General features: G+C 45.4%; 1 protein-coding gene across 8 annotated transcripts in view; it reads left to right on the top strand.

Moving 5' to 3' along the window:
* The first annotated feature begins 2,304 nt into the window (after positions 1 to 2,304).
* The window catches only part of MAP4K4 (mitogen-activated protein kinase kinase kinase kinase 4), a 163,933-nt gene continuing 145,116 nt past the window's right edge, over positions 2,305 to 21,121 (top strand). For 4 of the 8 annotated variants that reach the window (XM_030448518.1, XM_030448527.1, XM_030448542.1 and 1 more), the window contains exons 1-2: positions 2,305 to 2,864; positions 3,300 to 3,365. In XM_030448518.1, coding sequence (XP_030304378.1) covers positions 2,808 to 2,864; positions 3,300 to 3,365 — 123 coding nt within the window. In that variant the 5' untranslated portion in view covers positions 2,305 to 2,807. The remainder of the gene's footprint in view (positions 2,865 to 3,299; positions 3,366 to 21,121) is intronic. The other 4 variants (XM_030448559.1, XM_030448566.1, XM_030448551.1 and 1 more) reach the window with 1 other exon arrangement.

The following is a 21,121-nucleotide window of genomic DNA, read 5'->3' on the forward strand; positions in this document are numbered from 1 at the left end:
TGTACACAGTAAGGAGATGCATTTGCCTGTCTTAAAAAGGAGGCAATTAGCAGCAGAAATAGTTCAGTGAAGGGCAAATATGAAATGGCTTACATTCCTGGTATCACTAAAAAGACTGTGATTTTCTATCTGGCAAAAATGGAAAGGAAACACAATAGAAGTTTATTTTAAAAAAATGCATGTAGTGGTGAAAAATAAATAGGAAATGATTGTTGACTCTTCTAACACAAGAACCAGCTGGGGATTCTTGCCAACTAACATGTTCAAAGACAACGAGCAATGGAGGTTTTCACAGAAGAAGCAGATAGTTCATCTTTGGAACTCCCTGACAGATGACACTGTAAGAGCCTAAAGCATGCACAAATCCACAAAGTAAATGTGCAACCTAATGGAAAGAAAAAAAATCACCAGAGAATATGAAATAGGGTGATGCCAAATGCTGCTGAAGAACTCAGTGAGATGCAGTAAGTTGGTAGGACACCCCAGCAAAATACCACTAAGTGGTTAAAGTATCCCTGTGCTCTTCCCTCATCCTTCACCACTGCCTAAATCTAGAGTTAGGGTGCTGGGCTACATGAGCAATGCCTCTGACCTAGCAAGGCTGCTCTTATACATAGAAAGTCAGAGATAAATAAGCCATGTAATGTAAACCAGATTGCTGATTATAATTTCTTGTGGAAATCCACTTTTCAAAATTTGTTGCATCTCTAGACTTGATCCTACTACCGCATGCATACACTCAGTCTTACCCAGCATTGACTCCATTTGAAATAATTTGCCTTCTTATTACTATCAGTTCTTGTATAGTGAAAAACAGTTGCCTGGTCTGGGCCTGAGTTTTCCTTTCTTTGTAACTTACACTTTCAGTGAAAATGAAGTATGCCATTAAACTGTTATGGTAATTTATCCTTACACTTTCTGCTCAACAGGTTTGCTTTGTTTTAAATGTATGTTTCTGTGATACTTATAGCTATGTATATGTAATTTTGTGGTTAAAGTAGAAGAGACAGGAAAACCTTGGTTCCCACAGGAAACGTAACTCGACCTCTTGCAAGCAGGTAACATTTTTGCCATCTCGGTGTGATAAAGAACTTCAATGAGAGACAAATCCTGCCAAGCTTTACACCTGTGTGCAACTGTCTGATGCAACTAGCTTCAGAGAGGTTAATGAGATTTTTCCACGTGATTTAGATTATGATGGAGGATCCATCTGGGCGGGAATGGGGCCTAAGACAGTTCTGGTCGTCAGTAAATGTTGTGTTAAAATGCCTTCTCGTGAGTTGGATCTGCTTCTGGAGGCCAGTATTTGTCTCTGTCTCTGCAGAGGTCCCAGATGAGGCAGGAACCTTTTGCCTGGGGGCCTGGGGACTCTGGTGGGGAGGAAAAAAAAAGAGATGAGAGGTTTTGCCGTTCATCTCACAGGAGATGGGAAAGGAAAATAACCCTGCCACCCACCCCACAGGCAGTGGGTAGCTCCAAACACCCTCGTGCACCTTTCTTATTTTTTGTTTCCAACAAGTGCCCTGTGATACCGGTGGCGACCACCTCACACCGACCGTGCCTTGGCCTCAGAGGTGCGACAGGGACAGCGGGGCGGCTGCCAGACCCCCGAACACGATCCCCCCACCGTGTCTACGCCTCGGGGGAGAGGCGGGGGAGCTGCCCGCATCAGCCCCCCGGGCGGCTCGGCACGGCCCCTCTGTCCAGCTGTCAACGACCCCGACGCGGACACTCGTGGCTCCCTGCCTTACCAGCCGGGCCCAAGCGATGTTGGCAGCAGGGCGGGGACCGCTTTCGCCCGCCCCCTCGGAGCTGTTGCTGGGGGGCGGGAAAGGCTGCCGGGGCCGTTCCCCTGTCTTCCTCTCCCTTTCTCTCTCCCCGCGAGTTTACCCAGCAGTGCTTTGGTGCGGGCGCGTTTCCGCCGGTTTTTCCTGTTGGAGAAGGGAAGGGGGAGCTGTTTTCTCTCTCTCCGCTCTCAGTGTATTTTGTATCCCTTTTCTCCTCCTCCTTCTCCACCTCCTCCTCCTTCTCCTCCTACTCCTCCTCCTCCTCCCCGGCTATCTTTGTCTGGCTCGCAGCTCCGCGCCCGTGCACCGCCGCCGCCGGGACGCGCAGCCCCTTGCCCGCCGGTGCCCGGCGCCGTTTGATGCGAGGGCAGCGCCGCGGGGAGGGCTCGGAGGCGGCGGGGGCTCCGCCGCGGAGCTAGGCGTGAGCCTCCCATGCCAGAGCGGGGCCGCGGCTGCCGCTGCCGGTTCCCGGCGTGAGCACCGCCCCACCGCCGCCCCCGGCCAGGCCGGGCCGAGCCGTGCCATGCCCGGGCGCGGGGCGCACCGTGAGGCTGCCAGAGGCTGCCGGCCCCGGCGCCGGTCCTGCCGCCGCCGTCGCGACATGGTGTGAGCCCGCTGCCGCCGGGGACGCGCGGGCACCCACCCACACCGACCGACCGGACGGCCAGGGGCATCACCGCCCGCTTTGGGGGGATCCAGCCCCGCACCGCGGGGAGACAGACGGACCACAGCACCCCCGCTCCTTCCTCCCTCCCTCCTTTCCTTCCCTTACCTCCCTCTCCCCCCCTCCTCCTCCCACCATCCATCTATCTATCCATCATCCCCCCCGCCAACCCCTCCCAATGCTGAAGAGTTTCAACCCGGCGGGGCTGGAGTGAAGAAGGGAAGGGCGGAAGAGAGGAGAGGAGCTCCGCGCAATTCACAGCTGCTTCGGGGAGGGGAAGGGAGGGGGCGGACTCCCTATTATTTAACAGAGAAGAAAAAAAAAGGAAAAAAAAATTAAAAGAAAGAGACGGGAAAATGGCGAACGATTCTCCTGCAAAAAGTCTGGTGGATATCGACCTTTCCTCCCTGCGGGTGAGTGTCGGGGCGAGGGGCTGGGGCGGTGGGGCGGGGGCCCCCCCCTAGGGCCGGCGGGGCGGGGGCGGGCGCGGCGCTGCCGGAGCTGCCGGGCCGGGGTGGGAGCGGTCGGGCTGGGCCGGAGCATGGGGCCGGGACCGGTGCCGGGGCACGGGGTGCCGGCGGCCGAGTGAGGGGAGCCCCGGGGGGGCGGGCGGGGGGAGCGCGGCCCTGGGCTGCTTTTCCTTTGTTTGCATGTATTGGCATGTGCGTGGAAAAACAGGGCGCAACAGCTGCACGCCGCCAGCAGCCGGGCTCGCTCGCTGGCTCCGGTATGGGCTCGCAGGGCTCTGCCAGCAGCCATCGCCTGACAAAAAATGTAACCCCGCTTCTCTTCTCCCTCTTCCCCTTCCCCTGACCCCGCGCCCCTTCTGCCCCTTTTCCCCTCCTTAGGACCCCGCTGGGATTTTTGAGCTGGTGGAAGTGGTTGGCAATGGCACGTACGGGCAAGTCTACAAGGTTTGTGGCGGAATCTTTTTTCCTTTTATTCTTGCCATTTTTCTGGAGGGCACCCGGTGTGTCTGCGGGGCTGAGTCCACGGCTGACGGCCCAGCCGCCCGCTGTGGCAAGCGGAACAGTTGGGGACGATCAAAATGTTGTCCTTGTCATTGTTGCTGCCCGTGACAAGTTTGTCAGCCTCTTGGCTTCTGCTTTTCCAGTGAGGCACTCTCCCAAGTGCCCATCCTGAAATGATGAAACAGTCCTTTATTGTCGGTATTGCCCCCTGCCCTCCCTTCCCGCCCCCCGCAAAAATGACCAACCGAGTGGACAAAGTCAGTGTCTGAACTGTACAGATAGATCCATGGGCTTATTCAGAATTGCTCCTGAAAGTCCTCATGGAAGTTGCTGCCGCTGCTGCGGTGACTTTAGACAAAGGCATTGGCCTTCATTAAAATTGTCACCCGGCTTCCTTGTTGGAAAACCTTCAAAGTGCAGAAGCTGCCGAGTCGCGGATGAATGGTGCTGTGTCCGAGCCTGCTGTGCTGTGCAACGATGGGGGGGGGAGGGCCGAGTGACAATAATAAGCGATCGAAGCAGGCAGGCTTTTTTGGTGAAAATCAGAATTCCCAGTATAACCTGTTTGACAAGTGTATGACTTTAAAAAAATAGAAATCGGAGAGTGCCCATGTGGGTGTGAAACTAGCCTACTTTTTTTTTTTTTTTTTTTTCCCCGTTTTTTTTTTTCCCTCCCCCCCCCAGTGTGCAGTCTGAAACAAACAAATCTCGAGGTTGCATGACTTTGCAGTGAGTGCTAGCTACCAAGATGACTAATTATTCGCAGTCTTAGTACTTGGCTAAAGACTGAAGGCTCTAGCCTTATATTAAATAGAAATGTAAGGCATATTTGCAGCGAGAAGGAGGGATAACTGAAAGTAACCAAGTGTGCTTAGCTGCTGGGGTTTGGGATGGTTTTTTTTTTTTTTTGCTTATAAACAAGGCAGTATAATTGGTGAGTTTCCCTGATGGCAAGATAGAGCTCCAGTAACTAAATAAAGCACTTTGGTGCCTCTTCTGCAAATGAAACACATGTCAGCTTGTTTTGAGGGCGTGAACCTCAGCCTCCGTGATGAAGAAGCAGTCTGCGCATCATGTGAGTTGAATTTTTAAGGCCAGAAGTGGAATAGCCAGGTGGCTGCTGTTGGCAGAAAGCTGGGAAAAAGGATGTGTCTCAAACAGCCAGTGCACAGGGGGGAGATGGATGAGAAGGTGCCCTTTGACACCACCTTGACCGTTTAATTTTTTTTCTGACAAATCGAGTGACACCATTTATCTATTTTATGTAATACTTTTGCTCCCATCTCCTGAACCCTTCTTACAAAAACAAACAAACAAAAAAAGCAGGGTATGAATAGGTGATTTGAAACTCTCATGTTAATTATTGCAATTTGGTGCATTGTTTCTCTGCTTGCTTGTTGGTGCTTTGACATAACAAGCAAAGTTCTTGGTGGCTTACCTGTCTTGACAATAGAAATAATCAATTTAGCTTTTCTTCAGAGTGTTAGAAGTCTCTGGAATAGTTAACATTAACAACGAAACCCAGTGTATGCATTTATTGACTTGGAAGAGTGAATGAACACCTAAGGTCTAAGGGCATAAGTCACTCAGAAGGTCACTCAGAAACAGGGGGAGCAGCCAGCAGGCTCTGTCAGGGCACTTAGTTTAAGTGATTGCCTGAGATTCCCTGTCCTTATTCATTGGTCAGGCAGCAGTGGCAGTGTTTCCTCTTGCCTGGTAACTGAGGGCATGGTGGTTTGGATGTCAAGAATAAAATAAATAGTTAAATACTTCTTTACTATAGAGCCTTTTGGGCAGTAGGGGATTGACAGGTGTGTAAGTTTGGATTGGCACTGCTGCTTCTTAGGCATTTGGCCACGTTTGTGTGCACAGTCTTAGAATGTGGACACATAACTGGGTTGTGCATAAACAAAAACCAGCAAAGCAAAAAAACTTTCTTGCTGTGAGTAAACCTTTCTTCTTAGAAGAATGCAGTGATGTAAAAAAAAAAATCAGTGCAATAGCAGTGTGGCAATTTTTACTTTCTTCGCCACTGTTTTGTTAGGAAAAATGCTTCAGGGGACACCGAAAGGTGAATCTGTGTGTGTTTTCAGGACTTTTGGAAGAACTGCAAACCAAAACGTGGTTACACTGTGTTTGCTTGCTGCTGCCTTCCGCTTTCCTCCTACCTAGCAACCCCCTCCTTGAAATCCCTCATCCCAAATATCTACTTAATTTTTTTTTTTTAATTTTATTTTTTAATTTCCCCTTCCAACCCATTTGCCCTGGCGAGTAGGTCGCCTTCGCGGGCCCCGTGCCCCGAAATCTCTGGGGTGCGGAGGTTACTCGGATGCGAGTTCCACATTTCTGTGTCGGCATCGCTGATGATGTCATCGGGGCGCGAGGCGGGGATTGGCTGGCTACCTGCGGGGGGTGGGCGGGAGAGGGCATGACGTTATCTCTTTGTCTAGCTCATACACCCCGGCTGTGATGATAAAGAAGGTCCTTGTACCTTCTTGGGGTGGGGGGGAGGCTTCTCTCCAGCCGTGGGAAGGAGGCTGCACCGACCTGTTGAAAAACAGAAAACGGGCCTGATTTTTTTTTAATTTTTTTTTTTTTTTTGGCTTGCTGGAAATTAATTACTTGGGTCTGCCGAGTTGCCGGTGTTTCTATAGGCAGTACTGCCACTGCTGTATGTGGGTGGATAGCTGCGTAGAGGTGTATCCATGCACGTGAAATGTGGGGACACCCCTTCGTTTTCTGCCACCCAAGTGCAAGTGGAGGCTGTCACAAAGCAGTGTGGGTCCTGCTGGGATTTAATGCCCCTAGGTCAGTTAGCTTTTGTGCTAAGTAAGTTGGCTTATGGGTCTGGGACCTCTGCAACGACGTATTAATAATACAAGCTTTTCAAGTGTTCAGCTTGAAATTTGTAGAATTTATTTTCATCTTCATATAGCATCACTTACAGCTTTCCTTGTGCTATAAAGGAGCCTTGCATTTCAAGAAGAACTTGTTATGCAGTGGTGAATCGGGGGGTGGGGGAAATGAGGTTAAGGTTCCCCAGCACTGAGTGTTTAAAAGAAAGTGTTTTTGTGGGAGTCTTTGCCCAGCACAGGTAAAGGAGCAGCAGTGGAGGGAGAGGCGTGGGGGTGGCTCATTGTTCATGAGGCAAAGTGGAGCTCCTTTGTTGATCCCCTGAAATCGTGGAGAATGAAAGCCTGGCCTGGAAGCTTCCTCTTTTGTAGCTAGTTGAATATCCCAAAATGATGGCAGGGGAGGAAGAGGGAAACTTCTGCAAGTTGTGTTGCTGGTCGGATAGAAAGCAAAGAGTTAAGCGAGTTCCCTTGGAGCTGATGCTGAAGGACTGTTGCTGGGTCTGCAGGTCAGAGCTTTTAAGGAGCTCCACACCTCAGCTGGAGTTCAGAGAGAGACATTTCCTTTCACCAGCTTGGTATCAGCTGATGGGAGCCAGAGGCATGTGTGGACTTGTCCGGGGCCAGAGCTGCAGGCAGAGCTGGCAGAGCAGCATCCCTGCCTGGGGCTCAGCACCCCTCAGCCCTCTTATGCCACCTTTAGCTCCTGCAATGCAAGTAAGGAGTGAGGCACAGAAAGGCACAGAATTCAACTGCAAAATGGTGTTAAAAGGCACAGAATTCAACTGAAATATGGTGTTAACCTGCAGTTGTACAGTTCCGTGTGTGAGATGGCTGTGCCTCTTGTCCCCTTCCCTCCTGAACTCAGTCCTGCTTTATCAGGGAACTTTGGTGTAGCTGGAACTCGTAGCCAGCTTACCAAACTGTTAGCCGCCTTTTTTATCTTTCGCTAATAGTGGAGAAGCATTTTTAGCGTTGCTGCAGTTAGATTTTTTTTCCCCATCCAGTAGTAAGCTTAATTTGAAGTTTGGCTTGCATAAAATGAAAACAGTTTTGAAATTTGCCTCAAGATCAGATTCAAACTGGGTCCTAGCTTCCTTCTTTTTTTTTTTTTTTTTTTTTTTCCTTTAAATGTAAAAAATGACCTATGTACTAAAGGCATCGGTTAATATTTTGCACATTTCAAAATATCTTATCTGATCATTCACAGAGGCATAAGGCTGAATAATTTTGTTACTGAGACAGAACTGTGTTAACTTGCTCGGTCACTTTCTCTTTGGTTTTCTTCTGGGTGTGTGTGTTTTTAAAGACAGTTAAAACTTTTAACTGTTGTGAGTGCACTGTTAAATCTCACAGATACCGAAATTCTCTTGAAGAAGCAACGACTTGGGGGGGGAGGGAGAGGAGGATGTTTTTGTGTGACTCCTGAGAATGTACCAGAAAGATGAGAATTAGGAATGATACTCCTAATTGCCCTCAACACAGGCTGGTGTGGCTTTCTAAGAGCCTTGTAATAGTTAATTCACAGTGAAGGCTTCTTTTGTTGATTTATGTTGCAGCATTCTGAAACTGCATGTAAATGATGTGTATTGTCTAACTGCTGCCTCATAAAAGGAAGTGATGTAAGATGTGATCGTTTAAACACTGATTTGAAAATAAATTAAGACTTGGATAAATGTTTTCCCACGCTGAGGATACTCTATTTTTATCTTAATGGACTTTCTATTTTACAAGGTAACTGTGTTGAGGGTTAGGAAGGGAAGACAGTGCTTAGTATTCTCTAACTCAGCTGAATTTTCCACCCTCTGCCTTTTTTTCTCTTACTGCTAAAGGGACATCATTGTGGATTCAAATGATTTTGTTAAATGTGAATACAATTCCAGTCTTATCCCTATAAAGACAAACTGTACTGAGGACCAGTGAGGTCACTGGTTTTCAGGAACTGGTCTAGACTAGCTCTCTCTTTAAGTATGAACTGCTCTTCTTCCCGTCCTCCTCTGATTTTTCATGGATTGTGTTGCAAAAGGAAGTTTTGCCATGGGAAAAGTTTCAGGCAGTGGCTGAAATACTGGCATTTCCTTGGGTGCTGTGGCTAGATGTAGCCCTGGGTGTTGTTTGCAACCCCCCGCCCTCTTCCAAATTGGCTGAACTTTTGACCAGTTCCCCATCACCCAAATCCTTCTTAATTAAATATACAAAAGCTAGGCAGGTGGCCAGTGGGGATTACTGATATTTATTTTTATTAAAAAAAAAAAAAAAGAAAAGGAGAAAAGAAAGCAACCTGCCAGTTGTGGGTAACCACATGTCCCTCTCATTCTTCCTCCCCCAGTCCATCTGTCTGTTTGTCAAAATGTATTTTTTGCATGTCTTGTCCTCAATCAAATTGCAGGCTCCTGTAGCAGGGACTCCTTATTCCTGGAGTAATTAGAAGAAGTCCTGACTTTCTGGGACCTGGGTGTGTGCAGGGTTTTGAGGTGATGGCTGTAATCAAATGCAGTCCAGAGTCTTTCTCTGGCTCTCTGGAAATTTTTTCAGCTTTCTGTAGGAAGATTGTTCAGCTGGTGTGGATAACATTTCAGTTCAAATAATTTTGTACTCTCTGGCTGTGTACGTGTGCTCTCTCCTTGTTGGCAGTGGTAGGGGGTATTTCCCCAGGCTTGCAAAGACAAATATTTTTCCCCATGAAGGTGTCTGCACCTTGCTGCAAGCACAGGGAAGGTGAGCTTTATTCATAAGGCCTGGCATAGGGATTTCTTTTTTTTTGTTTGAGGATATTAAAGAAAGAAGGGGAGAAAACCAGAAACATACATTTTCTCTTTCCTTGTTTTAGTTTTGCTTTCTCCTGGTAATGCAAATTTTGGTGGCATACTATCAAGGTTATATTCCATGCACCAGAGTCTTAGTGGTAATTTGCAGAGATGCTTTCTTTGGCTTCTATGAAGGTGGCAGATCTGCACCTCCCACTGTAGGGGATAATGTAGAAGAACGTCCCCAGAGGGAATCCGGCATTACAAGGTGTTCACCCTTTGGATTCCCCCGCCTTTCAGTATATATGCTTTTTAGTATAAATTTCTGGACTGGAATGCTAGCTGATTTTTCTCATGTGGTCTAGTGTGTATTTGTATACACAATTATGTCCTACTCCTTTCTCTTCAACTCATAATTTCTGTTGCAAGCTTGGTATCAGTCAGGTAGCTTGTGTACCTACCTACTTGAAATCTGTTTTCCTTGGAGGAAAAGCAGTATTTTTATTTTTCCCTTTTTGCATTTCTGACTATACTCTCTGGCTCTGCCAGAAGTGTTTTTCCCTGCTGTGGATGACGTTGATATTTAAACTCAATAGCGTTGACTTGCATAATACAAGCTTGACTTTAGTCAAAAGTTACAGTAAGATCCTTATCTGCGGTGTTATTTTAGTTCCCAGTCCAACTCCCACTGGAGCTGATGGAAAGAATTCAACTCGCCTGAACGAGAGGTGGATTTGGGAGGGGATCGCATAGCTTTGTACGAGAGTTTTCTTATCAAATATCTTGAGTTTGTAGCATTGTGGGTCCCTGATTGTTTCTCAGGTCGGCACAGGCTCAAAAAAGGTACTGTTGGCTCTGAAAGCAGGCAACTGCAGGAAGGCAGAGGGAAAAAACCCTACAGCTGTGCAAGGTTCCCTTTGGGAACCTTGAGGTAGCTTTGAATGTAGGAGAGCTGAAGATTTTGACATTGCATCTCAGTATTGCTTCCAGTGAACCTCTTGCATAAAGACACAAAATGTGACGACGATTACAAACTGCAGGTCACTGCCAAATGGTCAAAACGCTGCTGTGAAGTTCATGGTGCCCCCACCTGACCCTTATTCCAGGTCCTCTGTCCTGAGCAAAGCTTGATGTATCTCCTCCTGGGTGGTCACAGGGCTCAGCAGTCCTGTGGTATCTATTTCAGTGTTAGGAAAAGGACAGAGTAGTTTTCTGTAAGAGGAGTACAGACCGGAGACACGACAGTCGTGCAGGCAGAGTGGTTCCTTGCTCTGGAGGCCTTTGCCATCCTGCAGCAGAGTGAAGTCTGTTGTTGTGAATGTAATGAATAACTATGTCTTGACCTCAGTGGTGTTGGTTTTAATTTGCTGCTGTTCGGCAAATCTGTAAAAGCACCACTGGAGAAGAATGAAATCTCAGAGACTGGGGAATGGAGCTACTCAGCCTTACAGGGGACTGGCATTTCCAAAGCACATAGGGGTCAGATGGATGGATGTATGGATGGAATGGGGTTCTCTCCACTTTATTTAGAAACTGGTGTGACTAACTCCTGTCTCAAGTGCCCTGTGCAAGTCATTGTAGCAGGCATGAAGAGTGTTGACATCTCCCTGAGGTTTTCCCATGCCCTCCTCCTGCTTGATCTTGCATAATACTGACAAGTGAAGGACCCAATCTATGGGAAGATTTAGAGTTGGGAAGAGATAGTGGGACAGCTCAGAGAGAGGCAGCCTGGTGAAGGTGAATTAAGAGGAAATCAGAGGGTGAAGAAGAACCTGGCTTAAATGTTGAGACTGAATCAGTGCACGATTCATAGTTATAGAAAACAAAATGTGGTGTGGAGTCACAGAAGTGCTTAATATAAGAAAAAGTAAGGGACAGCTTAATTGTCAGTAGAAATACATTATCATATATAATTTATATTAAATAATACATATTTATATATAACAAAAGAGGTTAGCTTCTACCCATGGCAGATCCCTAGCTTTCTCTAGGCTTATGCATACCAGGAGGCATGGGTTTTTTTGCTGATTTCAGTGTGGCCCAGGTTGATGAGCTTTCCCTCATCCCACCTAGCAGTGGTATGCTCATGTGCCAGAATAAGTGATGACTTTTGGGAGAGATTGTCTAAGATTCCTGGCAAAACCCTTCTTTCCCAGCAAAGCTGTGCCTCCCTGGGTTGTTCTGCTGCTGGAGCTGTCATTATGGCTGTGCAAACAGGACACTGCAAGTGCCAACAGGTCCTGATCAGCCTGTCTAGTAATGAAACAGCTAATGCAGTAGAACTGCTAACGCGGATGCAGTTATACTGGTACTGTAGTGCTTATCTGCTATGTCTCTGTCACCTCCCTTTGGAGTGGTCCCATGGTGTGTTGATAAGAGCTGCTCCCTGTGCAGGGATCTCGGTGACTCATGGGTCTGTACCTGCAGCTGAAGGAGCTGCATGGGCTTTAGGCAGATCCAGGGCAAGGTAGCACTGCCCCTGGAGAAGTTCTGCTGTGGTCAGTGTGACTGCTGGGGCTGTTGGAGGTGTGCTCTGGGTCCTTGTCTGCTTCCTCCCCTGCCTCAGTGTGCTTTGAGTGCCTCAGTAACTATGGGGCTGCAGTTGAGGTCCACTTGCTCAATGCTCTTCCCACCACCCTGGCTGGGGAAGTCCTAAAAGATCCCTCTGGGTATCTTGTATTGGCACCTTCGGAGGTGTGGGTGGTGCCCTGCTTTTTAAGTCTCCTCCCAAGGCTTTCATTCACATAATGCCACTCTCCACATGGAAATACAAGTCTTCACATCCATCCATACCACCTGTCTGCCTGGTCTTTGACTCCTCACTCCCTGTTGTATTATCCCCAAAAATGGCTTTTCCTTTCGGTATGCCTATGGAATTCCCCTTAGCATCACCGGATATTTTAGGGGTTTGAAAATTGGGCTGGTTTTAGGTTTGAACATTTGAGTTACCATCTTTAAATACTGTACCAGCCCATGGTATGGACTTGTTGACTTAATTACTGTACCTGGCAGCTTCACCAGGGAACAGAGGTGAAGTGGGAGCACATTACTTAAGTAGGTAAAGGAATGGCAGCAGCTTGAAATACTTGGTTGCACCAAATCTGAGTTTTATTAACTTGCTGAGGGCTACCGAGGCTATGCTTTACTCCTGCTGATTTATCTCAAAGCCGATGCACTTTGTTTGGGATTTTTGCATTCGGAATGGTTAAACATTACTTGAAGTCTTAAAAATACTACAGTCAAATTCAGTTAAGCTCTGGTAGTTTCAATTGCTTCTTCCCAGGATTTTGTGAGAGTGGCTGTAGGGGATGACAGTGGGCAAGAGTTCATGATTCTAATTTAAACAGTAAGCTCAAAACAAAACAAACTTTTTTCAAAACCTGCCTCCTCCGCTTTGAGCTATCTAATGGTATTGGGTTGTTTTCTTTTCAAATGCAGCTTAAGGTCCAGAGGCCTTAAATGCCTTGTAGTAAAGTATACTATGCTCTACTTGGGTTTATGTATCTTAACGTCTGGGACCCCCCCAACATTATTGCAGTTAATTATTTTTCTTAATTTTTGCGTTTCAAAAGGAAAACTCAATGGAATATCTAAAAGGAAGCACAGCCGTACACATCTTACGAGGCAAAAGGGAATTTTTGTTTCTGAGTTATAACCTTGCAGGGAGGGGTAAATGAGGGAAATGGAAATACTGATGGGCCCTCAGCTGTAGTGCCCTAGCATGTGCTACTGCAATAATTAAAATAATTCTTGGGAGAACTTGCATATTCTGGTGAGATGTTTGCTGACTAGAAGTCCTGACTTTCTTTTGTGCTTCTCCTAAAAAATGACAGTTCTGGGTATCTCCATTAATTTTATGGTGGCCTGATAGGTGAAAATTTAGTTTTGTAGTGAGAGGTGTAGATATGCATGGCTGATCAGTAATTTGCAGCTTGTTTCTGTGCAGTGGGCTTGGATGGTACTTTATTGTAAGGTGCTTAAGTAGGTGGGCTGCCTATTGTCCTTTTGCTGTTTAAATTGGAGCTGTGTGCTCTAGGACTCACAGTGTTCACAGTGGAGAGAAATAGGACAGGGGAATGGCCTCTGGAGATAACTACCCTGGGATGGGATAAATTCCTCTGTACCTGAGTCTTTGTCTGTTAATTATAATGGGAACATAGGATGAATATTTCAATTGTGTATATTCTAGATGTACCCACTCTGTACCATGGATGTGGTAGCTCCTACAGTCCCTTTTCTGGGATATACAGCATACATGAAGATGCCTTTTTAAATGAATGTGTGAAATTGAATGACATGTAAAATCCCTCTTACCTAACACTGGAAGGAAAGCATTCCTTTTCCCAAAGGACTCATAAATAAGTGACCTGTTTTTGCATGCCTTTATCAAGTGGTGAATGTGCTTGCCCTCAGTTAGTATCTCTGCACTCTTATGTAAAAGAACTTAAATATAGCCACGTTTATTTCTGCAGAACTTCTGGGTGGTCTGGTTGAGAAGAACCGTCAGTGTGAAAAGCAGTCAATTCCTCATCTTTCCTTTTTGTTCCCTGGGCAGTAAGTGCTAGAGTATTTCCTGGTCAGATAAACTATATTCTCCACAGAAAGCATTTATCCCAGGTTACTGCTTTTTAGGAGAGCATCATAGAAATAGTTTTAACTATTTTGATGACATTGATAAGGGTTGTAAAGAAGTGCTTGATACACAGAGTGTTTTTTCAAAGGTATGCTTCTCTGCAAGGTGTTCTTTTCCATCAAACCTTTTTGGGTTTTTGTGTTTTGTTTTTTCTTTCTCTTCCCTCCCCTTACTCTCCCCCAGCCATGTCACAGTATTTCTTCTCTTGTAAGTGAAAGATCAGCTAGTGGAATTGAGTTTGGTTTTGACTTTAAAACCTCACTCTGTTGCATATCAGAGTATCTTTTTTCTAGTTAGCAGGTGGGGGTTTTTGAGTCCCTATACTGCGTGTTCCTTTGTCAGCTTCAGCAGACATTCATGTTGTACTTGAAGTTTCATATTCTGCACCATTTGTTGAACCAAACTATCAGTTGCATAGTTATCTTCTCTATAAACACAGAAGGAAGCAGAGCTCTTGTGTTCTTCTCCTCTGATACTCAATTATCCCCTGTGCTTCACTTTGGAGTGAGGCTGTGGGAGGCAAGTACAGTGGGGAGTGGGTTATAATTATTCCCAGCCACCCAGGAAATATGTGACAGAGTTACAGTCCAGATCTCCAGATACAAACTTTTTTGCTTTAGTCAAAAGAGAACCTTCCTTTGCCTCAGCTTGCACACTTACCCAGGCCAAAGAGAAGGAAGAATTTGCATGATGTCCTTCAGGTCTCTTTAAGAGCCACCCAGAGGAAGGGGCAAAATGTTCTTGGGTGACTGGTCAGGAGGATCTTGTAGGATGAGCCTTGTGGAAGCCCTGCTTGTTTGACATGTGTTTGCACTGGGATTGTTGTGTGCTGTCTTGCAGTCTGTGAGGTTCCTTTGTTTAAATGAATTTTGCAAAAAGCCTCATACCGAACCGCTCACGTTCAACTGCATTGCTCTCTGTGATGGAAGTGGGGAAGGTATTAGGATATTTTACCATGACTAAACAGCAATGTTAATACCTTTAAAATTGGTATATTTGATGTTTATGAGCATGTAGCACATTACAGTGATAGCTTCAGGGGCCTTCTGCATATGAGAGTTCTTGGTTGATTTAGAAAGCAAATAAATAAAATTCTAAAGCCACATTAACACAATCAAGCATGTTAAACCAAAAATACAAGGTGATGCTATATCCTTAGTTTATCCTGCAATCTGCTGTTATTTTGGCAGATTAATTTAATGATGTACTGTCACAGGACAGGGAACAAAAGATTCTGAGAACTGCAGGGAAGCCTTGGAGGTAAAAGACCTCCCTGATTTCATGGCAGGTGTTCTGTACAGCAGCTCGGTACCTCACACCTGATGTGCTCATCCAGGGGCGTGCACAGAGGAGTCCCTGTGCTGCTGGGGCTTTGGCAGAGTTTCTGTGCCCCCGGCCTCTCTCCTGAAATCATCGCCTTCGCCCGTTTTGCTGGTGTGGTCTTGTGGGGGAAGGAAGAATGTCAGCTTATTAATAGTGACAGTGCAGGCTTTCTGTTCTTCATCTGTTAAAAAAATAGCTGGAATTGCTTTGAATAACAAATCACTGACACAGGTCTCTTTTTTTTTTTAAATTTTTTTTTTTAAGTGTGTTTTGTTTTGTTTTGTTTAATCTGGGTGTTGGGAAGGGTGTGCTTTGCTCCTTCCGTTCCCCCATGTGAAGTCGGTGAAAGCCTTTGATCTGACTTGTCCTTGGGGGCTGTGGAGAATGCTTTATGCAGCTCCCCCTCTATGCTTTAAGTGCTCGCCAAGAGTTAAATTCTGGAGCGATGACAAGTGAATATGGAGAAAATGTTTCAAGTCATGTGAAAGAAGTGTTTCTTGCAAAATAACTTGAGTGTTAAAAGAAGAGATGGCAAAAGATTTTCTTTAGCTTTTGTGGAAGTCTTATATGGCAAAGAATGAAAATCTTTACTATTGACCTAATTTTATTTGTATTTAAGATCAAAGAGCTCTTGTGAATGAGTTGCTTGTCTTATATGTCACTAGCTTTATGGTTTTCTGAATGGCTTGAGGCAGTAAATCAGTCCTGAGTAATGCTGACTTTCCTTCGGTTTCCTCTGAGGTAATGGAAGAGGGCTCTGATTTACTCCTCAGGAATAAAAATATATTAGCTATTGAGCAGACTTCTTTCTGGCTAAGTTACTGAGGTTAGAGGTGCTTCCTCATGGACCAAGTGCTGTGGCAGTGCTTTGGGAAAAGGAAGAGAGAAGCAGGCAGTGCAACTGCTGTCATTGATGCCACCACTTCGGTCACAGGACAAGTCCTTACTGTGCCTGGGGTTTGACTTTGGAGCATCCTCTTCTGCTGCAGCTCTGCACCTCTTAGCTTTTTGATAATGGAGCGCACAGTCAGCGTGTGCTGTTGTAAGGAAATACCTTTTGTATGGGTACGGTGTGGGTGCACTGGGCAGTATAAGAAAGGGGAGAGTTCTATTTTTCACTCCTCACTGGTAGGATTTCCTATCACAGAAAGGAGAAGGGAAGGTTAAACAGACACTGAAACACCCTGGGTGGTATCCAGTTACTTTATACCAGCAGGCAGAGGGATCTTGCTTGCTTACGTGGTACTGAGTTGTGCTGAAAGCCTGGAGATACTTCAGCTTGCTGGAGCATCTACTGACCCAGTAGCACCATAACATGGGTCTTAATCTTCCTCTGTAATTCAGGCAGGGCAAGATGGAAAAAAACAATGTGGGCAGCATTTCAAATCTGAAAAGACGGCATCAACTTAGTTTGTAGGTCCTTGGCAGTTTGGGAACAAAGCCAGTAGCCTTTGCATCACTGTTAATATCCTTTCAGAATCAATACCCTGCAGAATCAATACATTCAGGACAAGAGCAGGTCAAATCCTTTTTGCAGGTGCCATCATCTTAATCATTGACATGTACATGAAAACCCACTGAAGAGGGTTGAGGTGGGGCAACACCTCTGAGGTGATGGTTTGGTCTGCTGAGCTTTGACTGCTGGTGGGTCTGTGTTAGTCAGTTGTGGTGGATGATGCTGACTCAGCAGACCCTCTTCTTGCCTTCCCTGCTCCCAGCCAGTGTTTATTGTGTGGGTGAGAGGTGCCCAATAAATGAAGAATCTCATAAAGCCACTTGTGTTGCTAAGCTTTACCAAAACCTGGCTTTTTGTCAAGGTTAGTTGAAAAGTTGGGAGTGTGTTTTCCTTCCAAGAACTCTTGGTTTAAAGCTCCATTACTTATATGTCAGTTACCATATATTTTACAATAATAACCAAGAGTGGAAAGGACAAGATTTATTTCCGTAAACATTTCACCTAGTAAAAATTTAATAGCTTGTCTGCCTTCAAAGGACATTCCTTTTTCTCTTGTGCAGACTGTGCACCCAGCAGCAGTACAGAATGTGTTTCCCAGAGAGCCATGAAACATGCTTTACCTGACCTTAAGGTGCTGTTCTTCTCCAGAGATGGATGGAGCTGTTTAAAGGATGCTTAGTCTTGAGTTTCTTTGCAAGGAGCAGATTGGGTTCGCCTCTGCTGCACTGAATTCTGTGGGTTTCTTTTAATAGTGACTAATGGACAGTCAGTTTGAAAGATGATAAAACCAACAAGCTGAAATGACTAGAGCCTTGTGTCTGAATCACACCTGTCAGCAAAACCTCCTGGTTTTGGGAACCCTTCTGTGTGACAGCAGAAAAAGTCTTGTGACCGTCTGAGCCACACTTGTCTTCAAAAAATACATGATGTCATGATTTAAAGGTTTTGAGCAAAATGTTTTGAATGTTTTTTACTGTCTTAGAGCAGCAGGAATGTCCCTAACAGATTATGCAGACCACCTGTGTATTTATGATTTAAGAGGGGTAAATGTCATTTGAGGGGAAAAAAAAAGGGTGGTAGAATGAGGGCATGGTATAAGTAACCCTTCTGTATAGTTTGAGTATTTTTCTAAAGCTGGAAATGCTTAGGCCTTGTTTGCTGAACTCAGTGGAACTAAGCTTGATAATAGCGTTCTGGCTCTGCATTTTGGGGTTAGAGATGTGTGGGTAAAAGCTTGCACATTGTAGGTTCAGATGTGTAGGAAAATGTATTCTTTCTATAAATTCCACTTTTTGGAAGTTCCTCATGTCTTAATCATCTTTGACATGTGCCTTAATCTTTTGTCATGAAAGGAATTTTATATTTTTGCTCCTTCTAAGCAATGGCAGGTTTTTCTTCCTTTCTGTGGTTTGTTTTGTCCTTCTTGCTCTTTTCCCTCATACTCATCTGATGTGGGTGAATTCCTGTTGCTGCTTTCCCTTCCTCTAAATTCTACACTCATCATCCTTTGCATTTCTTCCTCTAGGCATGTTTGTGGCATTTTTTTTGTTTTTTTCTTTTTAGTAAAAAAAGTAACTAACAAATAACAGGGAGATGGTTAAATCTGTGTGACCTCTGTTACTAGCTCTAATTCTGCCAAGATGAATGAGGTTTGCTTTTTCATTAATGTGTTTCTCCACTTGCATTCTGTACTTTCTTTAGATTTTTTTTTTTAGTGGTCTCTTTACTGCTTTCCTAAGAAATTAAATTCCATCTGTTTTACCCTGTTCTCAACACTTTCCCCCCTCAGAGCTGACTTCAGCTGTGTTTTGTGTTGGGGTACTGGTCTAAAATCCTTACAGGATACGTGAAAAATAGGTGACTAGGTAGATGGGAGCAAGACTGCCTATTTTGTCTTTTCCACCCCCTACTTCCATGTGAAGAAAGTCTTTTTAAGTCCCTCTTTATTGGGCATTGGTAAGATCCATGCCCAAGATGAAGGCTTCAGGCTTACCTCTGCTTGCACCTTCAATTTGGAGGCAGAGGTATCACAGTTATTACCCATAAGCGGAGCAAAGTAGAAGGAAAATGGTCTCAGGTTTCTCTTTTCTCCACTGAGGTAATTCATTATTTTGTCTCCGCATGTCTTTTGGACAAAACTGTGGTGTCATCTCTTGAAGTTAGGGGTTTCCCTGCTGGTGAAGGAGCTCTGTGGGGTATGCTCTCTGCCAGGGCTCCTCTCTCTGCTGGGATTGTAGGTGTTAAGGTTTGTGTATATTAACTGAAACGACTTGGGAGCCTTTGTCTAGAGGAGGCACACTGTCCTTGACACGTGCTAAGTCCCTGTAGTTAAAGCTTCAGGGACTTAGTTTGTGCTAACCTCGGGTGGTAAATCCAGGGCTAGACAAGCCCCCTGAGGAGGTGGTGGAGAAGATTGGGATTTCTTTGCATTAGTCTTTGCTGAAGCCTCAGCTGGTGCCTGAATGCAAAACTGCTAATCAACAGTAGTAAACCCTGGATGCTTTTCCCCTCCTTGGCTTCTGCCTGAATAGGGGCTTTTTCATGACACACACTTGTTTGCTCATGTTTCTCATCTAAGGAAAGCAGTTAAACTAGGCAGGAACCACCAGTAATTCAGTGCTCTGTTAAGCGTGTAATAAACCAAGCCCCAGATACCTCAGTCTTGAGCTTTTAGAGACTGCTGCCTTTTGTTTCTCTCTTTGAGGGGAGAAGGGAAGAAATGGGGCAAAACCGACTTGTTTGGTGTGGGAAACACAAAAGGGTGGCCAGGAAGGAGAGAGGTCCCACAGTGTGGCTCCCAGTGCAGCCACCGCCATCCTTCCCAAGAAATGCAGGATCAAAACCCAGCTCCTGCTCTGGGCTTGTGATGGCAAACCATTGTGGGGTCTGTTTAAAAACTGCTTAAAAAAAGAGATTTCAGCTCCTCGTGGTTGGTGGTGTGTCTCAGCTCACCCTGCTGAGCAAAAGCAGCTACCTCGAGTTGATTTGCTATGGTTTTCTGACTTTTGTTTAATCCAGGTGCATCCCTGCTGTGAGATAGGCACTAGCTCATTCAGTTCTGCATGTGTTTGCATCTATTGCCAAAATGCAGCCTTCTACTGAGCTACCACGTGGGCTTTGTTGGGTTTGTTTTGGTTTTGTTTCAGATTTATTTTTTTTGCACAGTTACTTGATGCAAGTGCTGCAGAGTGGAAGCAAAGCAAGGGCTTTAACCAACCTGTGTATAAATGGGGCAGGTATCTTAAGAGTTCTGGGAAACTCTCAGCATACAAACAAAATTAAAGTGCTGTCTTATCACTGAATTGCCTCTTTTAACCTGAAACCCAGCCTCTGCAAATCAGTTTGCTCTTTTACAAAGAGAATGACTTCATGCTATTTCTCTGTGTGATTTTGCAAAATGCATTTCCAGAGGGGAGATGTCTTACACGCATGCAGAACAAATTGTAGCAAAACATTTCACTTTCTTCAGACTTATGAAAACGAACTCTGTCATGACTTTTCAAAGCGTGGGTTTAAAGCAAAAGCTCTCAATGCATTTCAGTGCTGATTCTGATGCAGGTGCAAGTGTAAGGGATCTCTTTTTAAACTGGAGGTGGTTGTTAATCATATTCAGGAGAGGGAAATAGAGTATCGAGCTGAAAAAACTGTAGTTCAACTGATACTTCTTTAGAGGTTGGGTGTGGCAGGTAGAAAAGACATTCTGTCAGAAAGGTAAAAGGAGAATGACTGGTTTAAATGTCAATACAATATATTTTAAACAACCTTTTCTAAAATTTTCTTCTTCTGGAACATGTTTTGCCAGTATTGCTGTCCAGGAGAGCACCATTACTCCCCACCACCCTGCTTTGACTTCTTTGCTGCAATGATGCTGGCTTTTCAAAATTTGATATGACTTCTAGATGCTCAGCACAATTCACTGTAGGGCATTTAGCATATGTGAATTTTGTTTCCCAGTCCTTTAGGTGTTTCTGAATGCTGAATGCCAGTGTGTAAGATTTTAAGTGTTAATCAGCAAGCAGAGAGAGAGGGGGAAAACCAAAGGAGAGGAGAGCGGTTCGTCCCTTGGCTTGCAGCTTCCACGTGGACCATCACCACATCCCGTCTCTGGTTCTGTGGGCTAGCCTGTATGATCGTCCCTCTGAGACACTGTGGGCATCATGGCCTTAAGAAATGGTTCATTTAATTCATCAGGATGATAATAAGATTTAGTGGGGGAAGCTTTATATGTCAGTCACTGTTTTTCTTGCGGTTCTGCTTCTGGAGTAGGGGCTTCTCATTCCCTCCAGGGCCATCCACTCTGGGCAGGAGGGATGCTCTCCCCTTTGATGCTGCTTGTCCTTCTGCTATGTTTTGGACTGTACCATCCAGGAACTGCTTTTTCTGCCCTCCCCAGGAGCCGGGCTGGTGGGAGAGCTGCGGTTCATGCCAGGCTTATTATACTGGCACTTTCCCAGCCTGCCAGGCTTAGCAGGTGAAGTAAAACTAATTATCTATTCATATTTTTCTCACCTCGTGGATGAATTGGGGAGTGTGTAAGGGTGTCTGTGGCCTTGTGCCATATTGTGAGCAGCAGGGGATGAAGAAAAAGCTGATGTTCATCTCTTCCAGCATTGTGCATGCTGATAGCTGCAGTATTCTTAATCAGTCTTTCAGGTGCTGGATAATAATGCAGTGATTTCTCTGGTAGT

Source organism: Calypte anna, chromosome 1, assembly GCF_003957555.1.
Source record: "Calypte anna isolate BGI_N300 chromosome 1, bCalAnn1_v1.p, whole genome shotgun sequence".
Taxonomy (NCBI): Eukaryota; Metazoa; Chordata; class Aves; order Apodiformes; family Trochilidae; genus Calypte; species Calypte anna.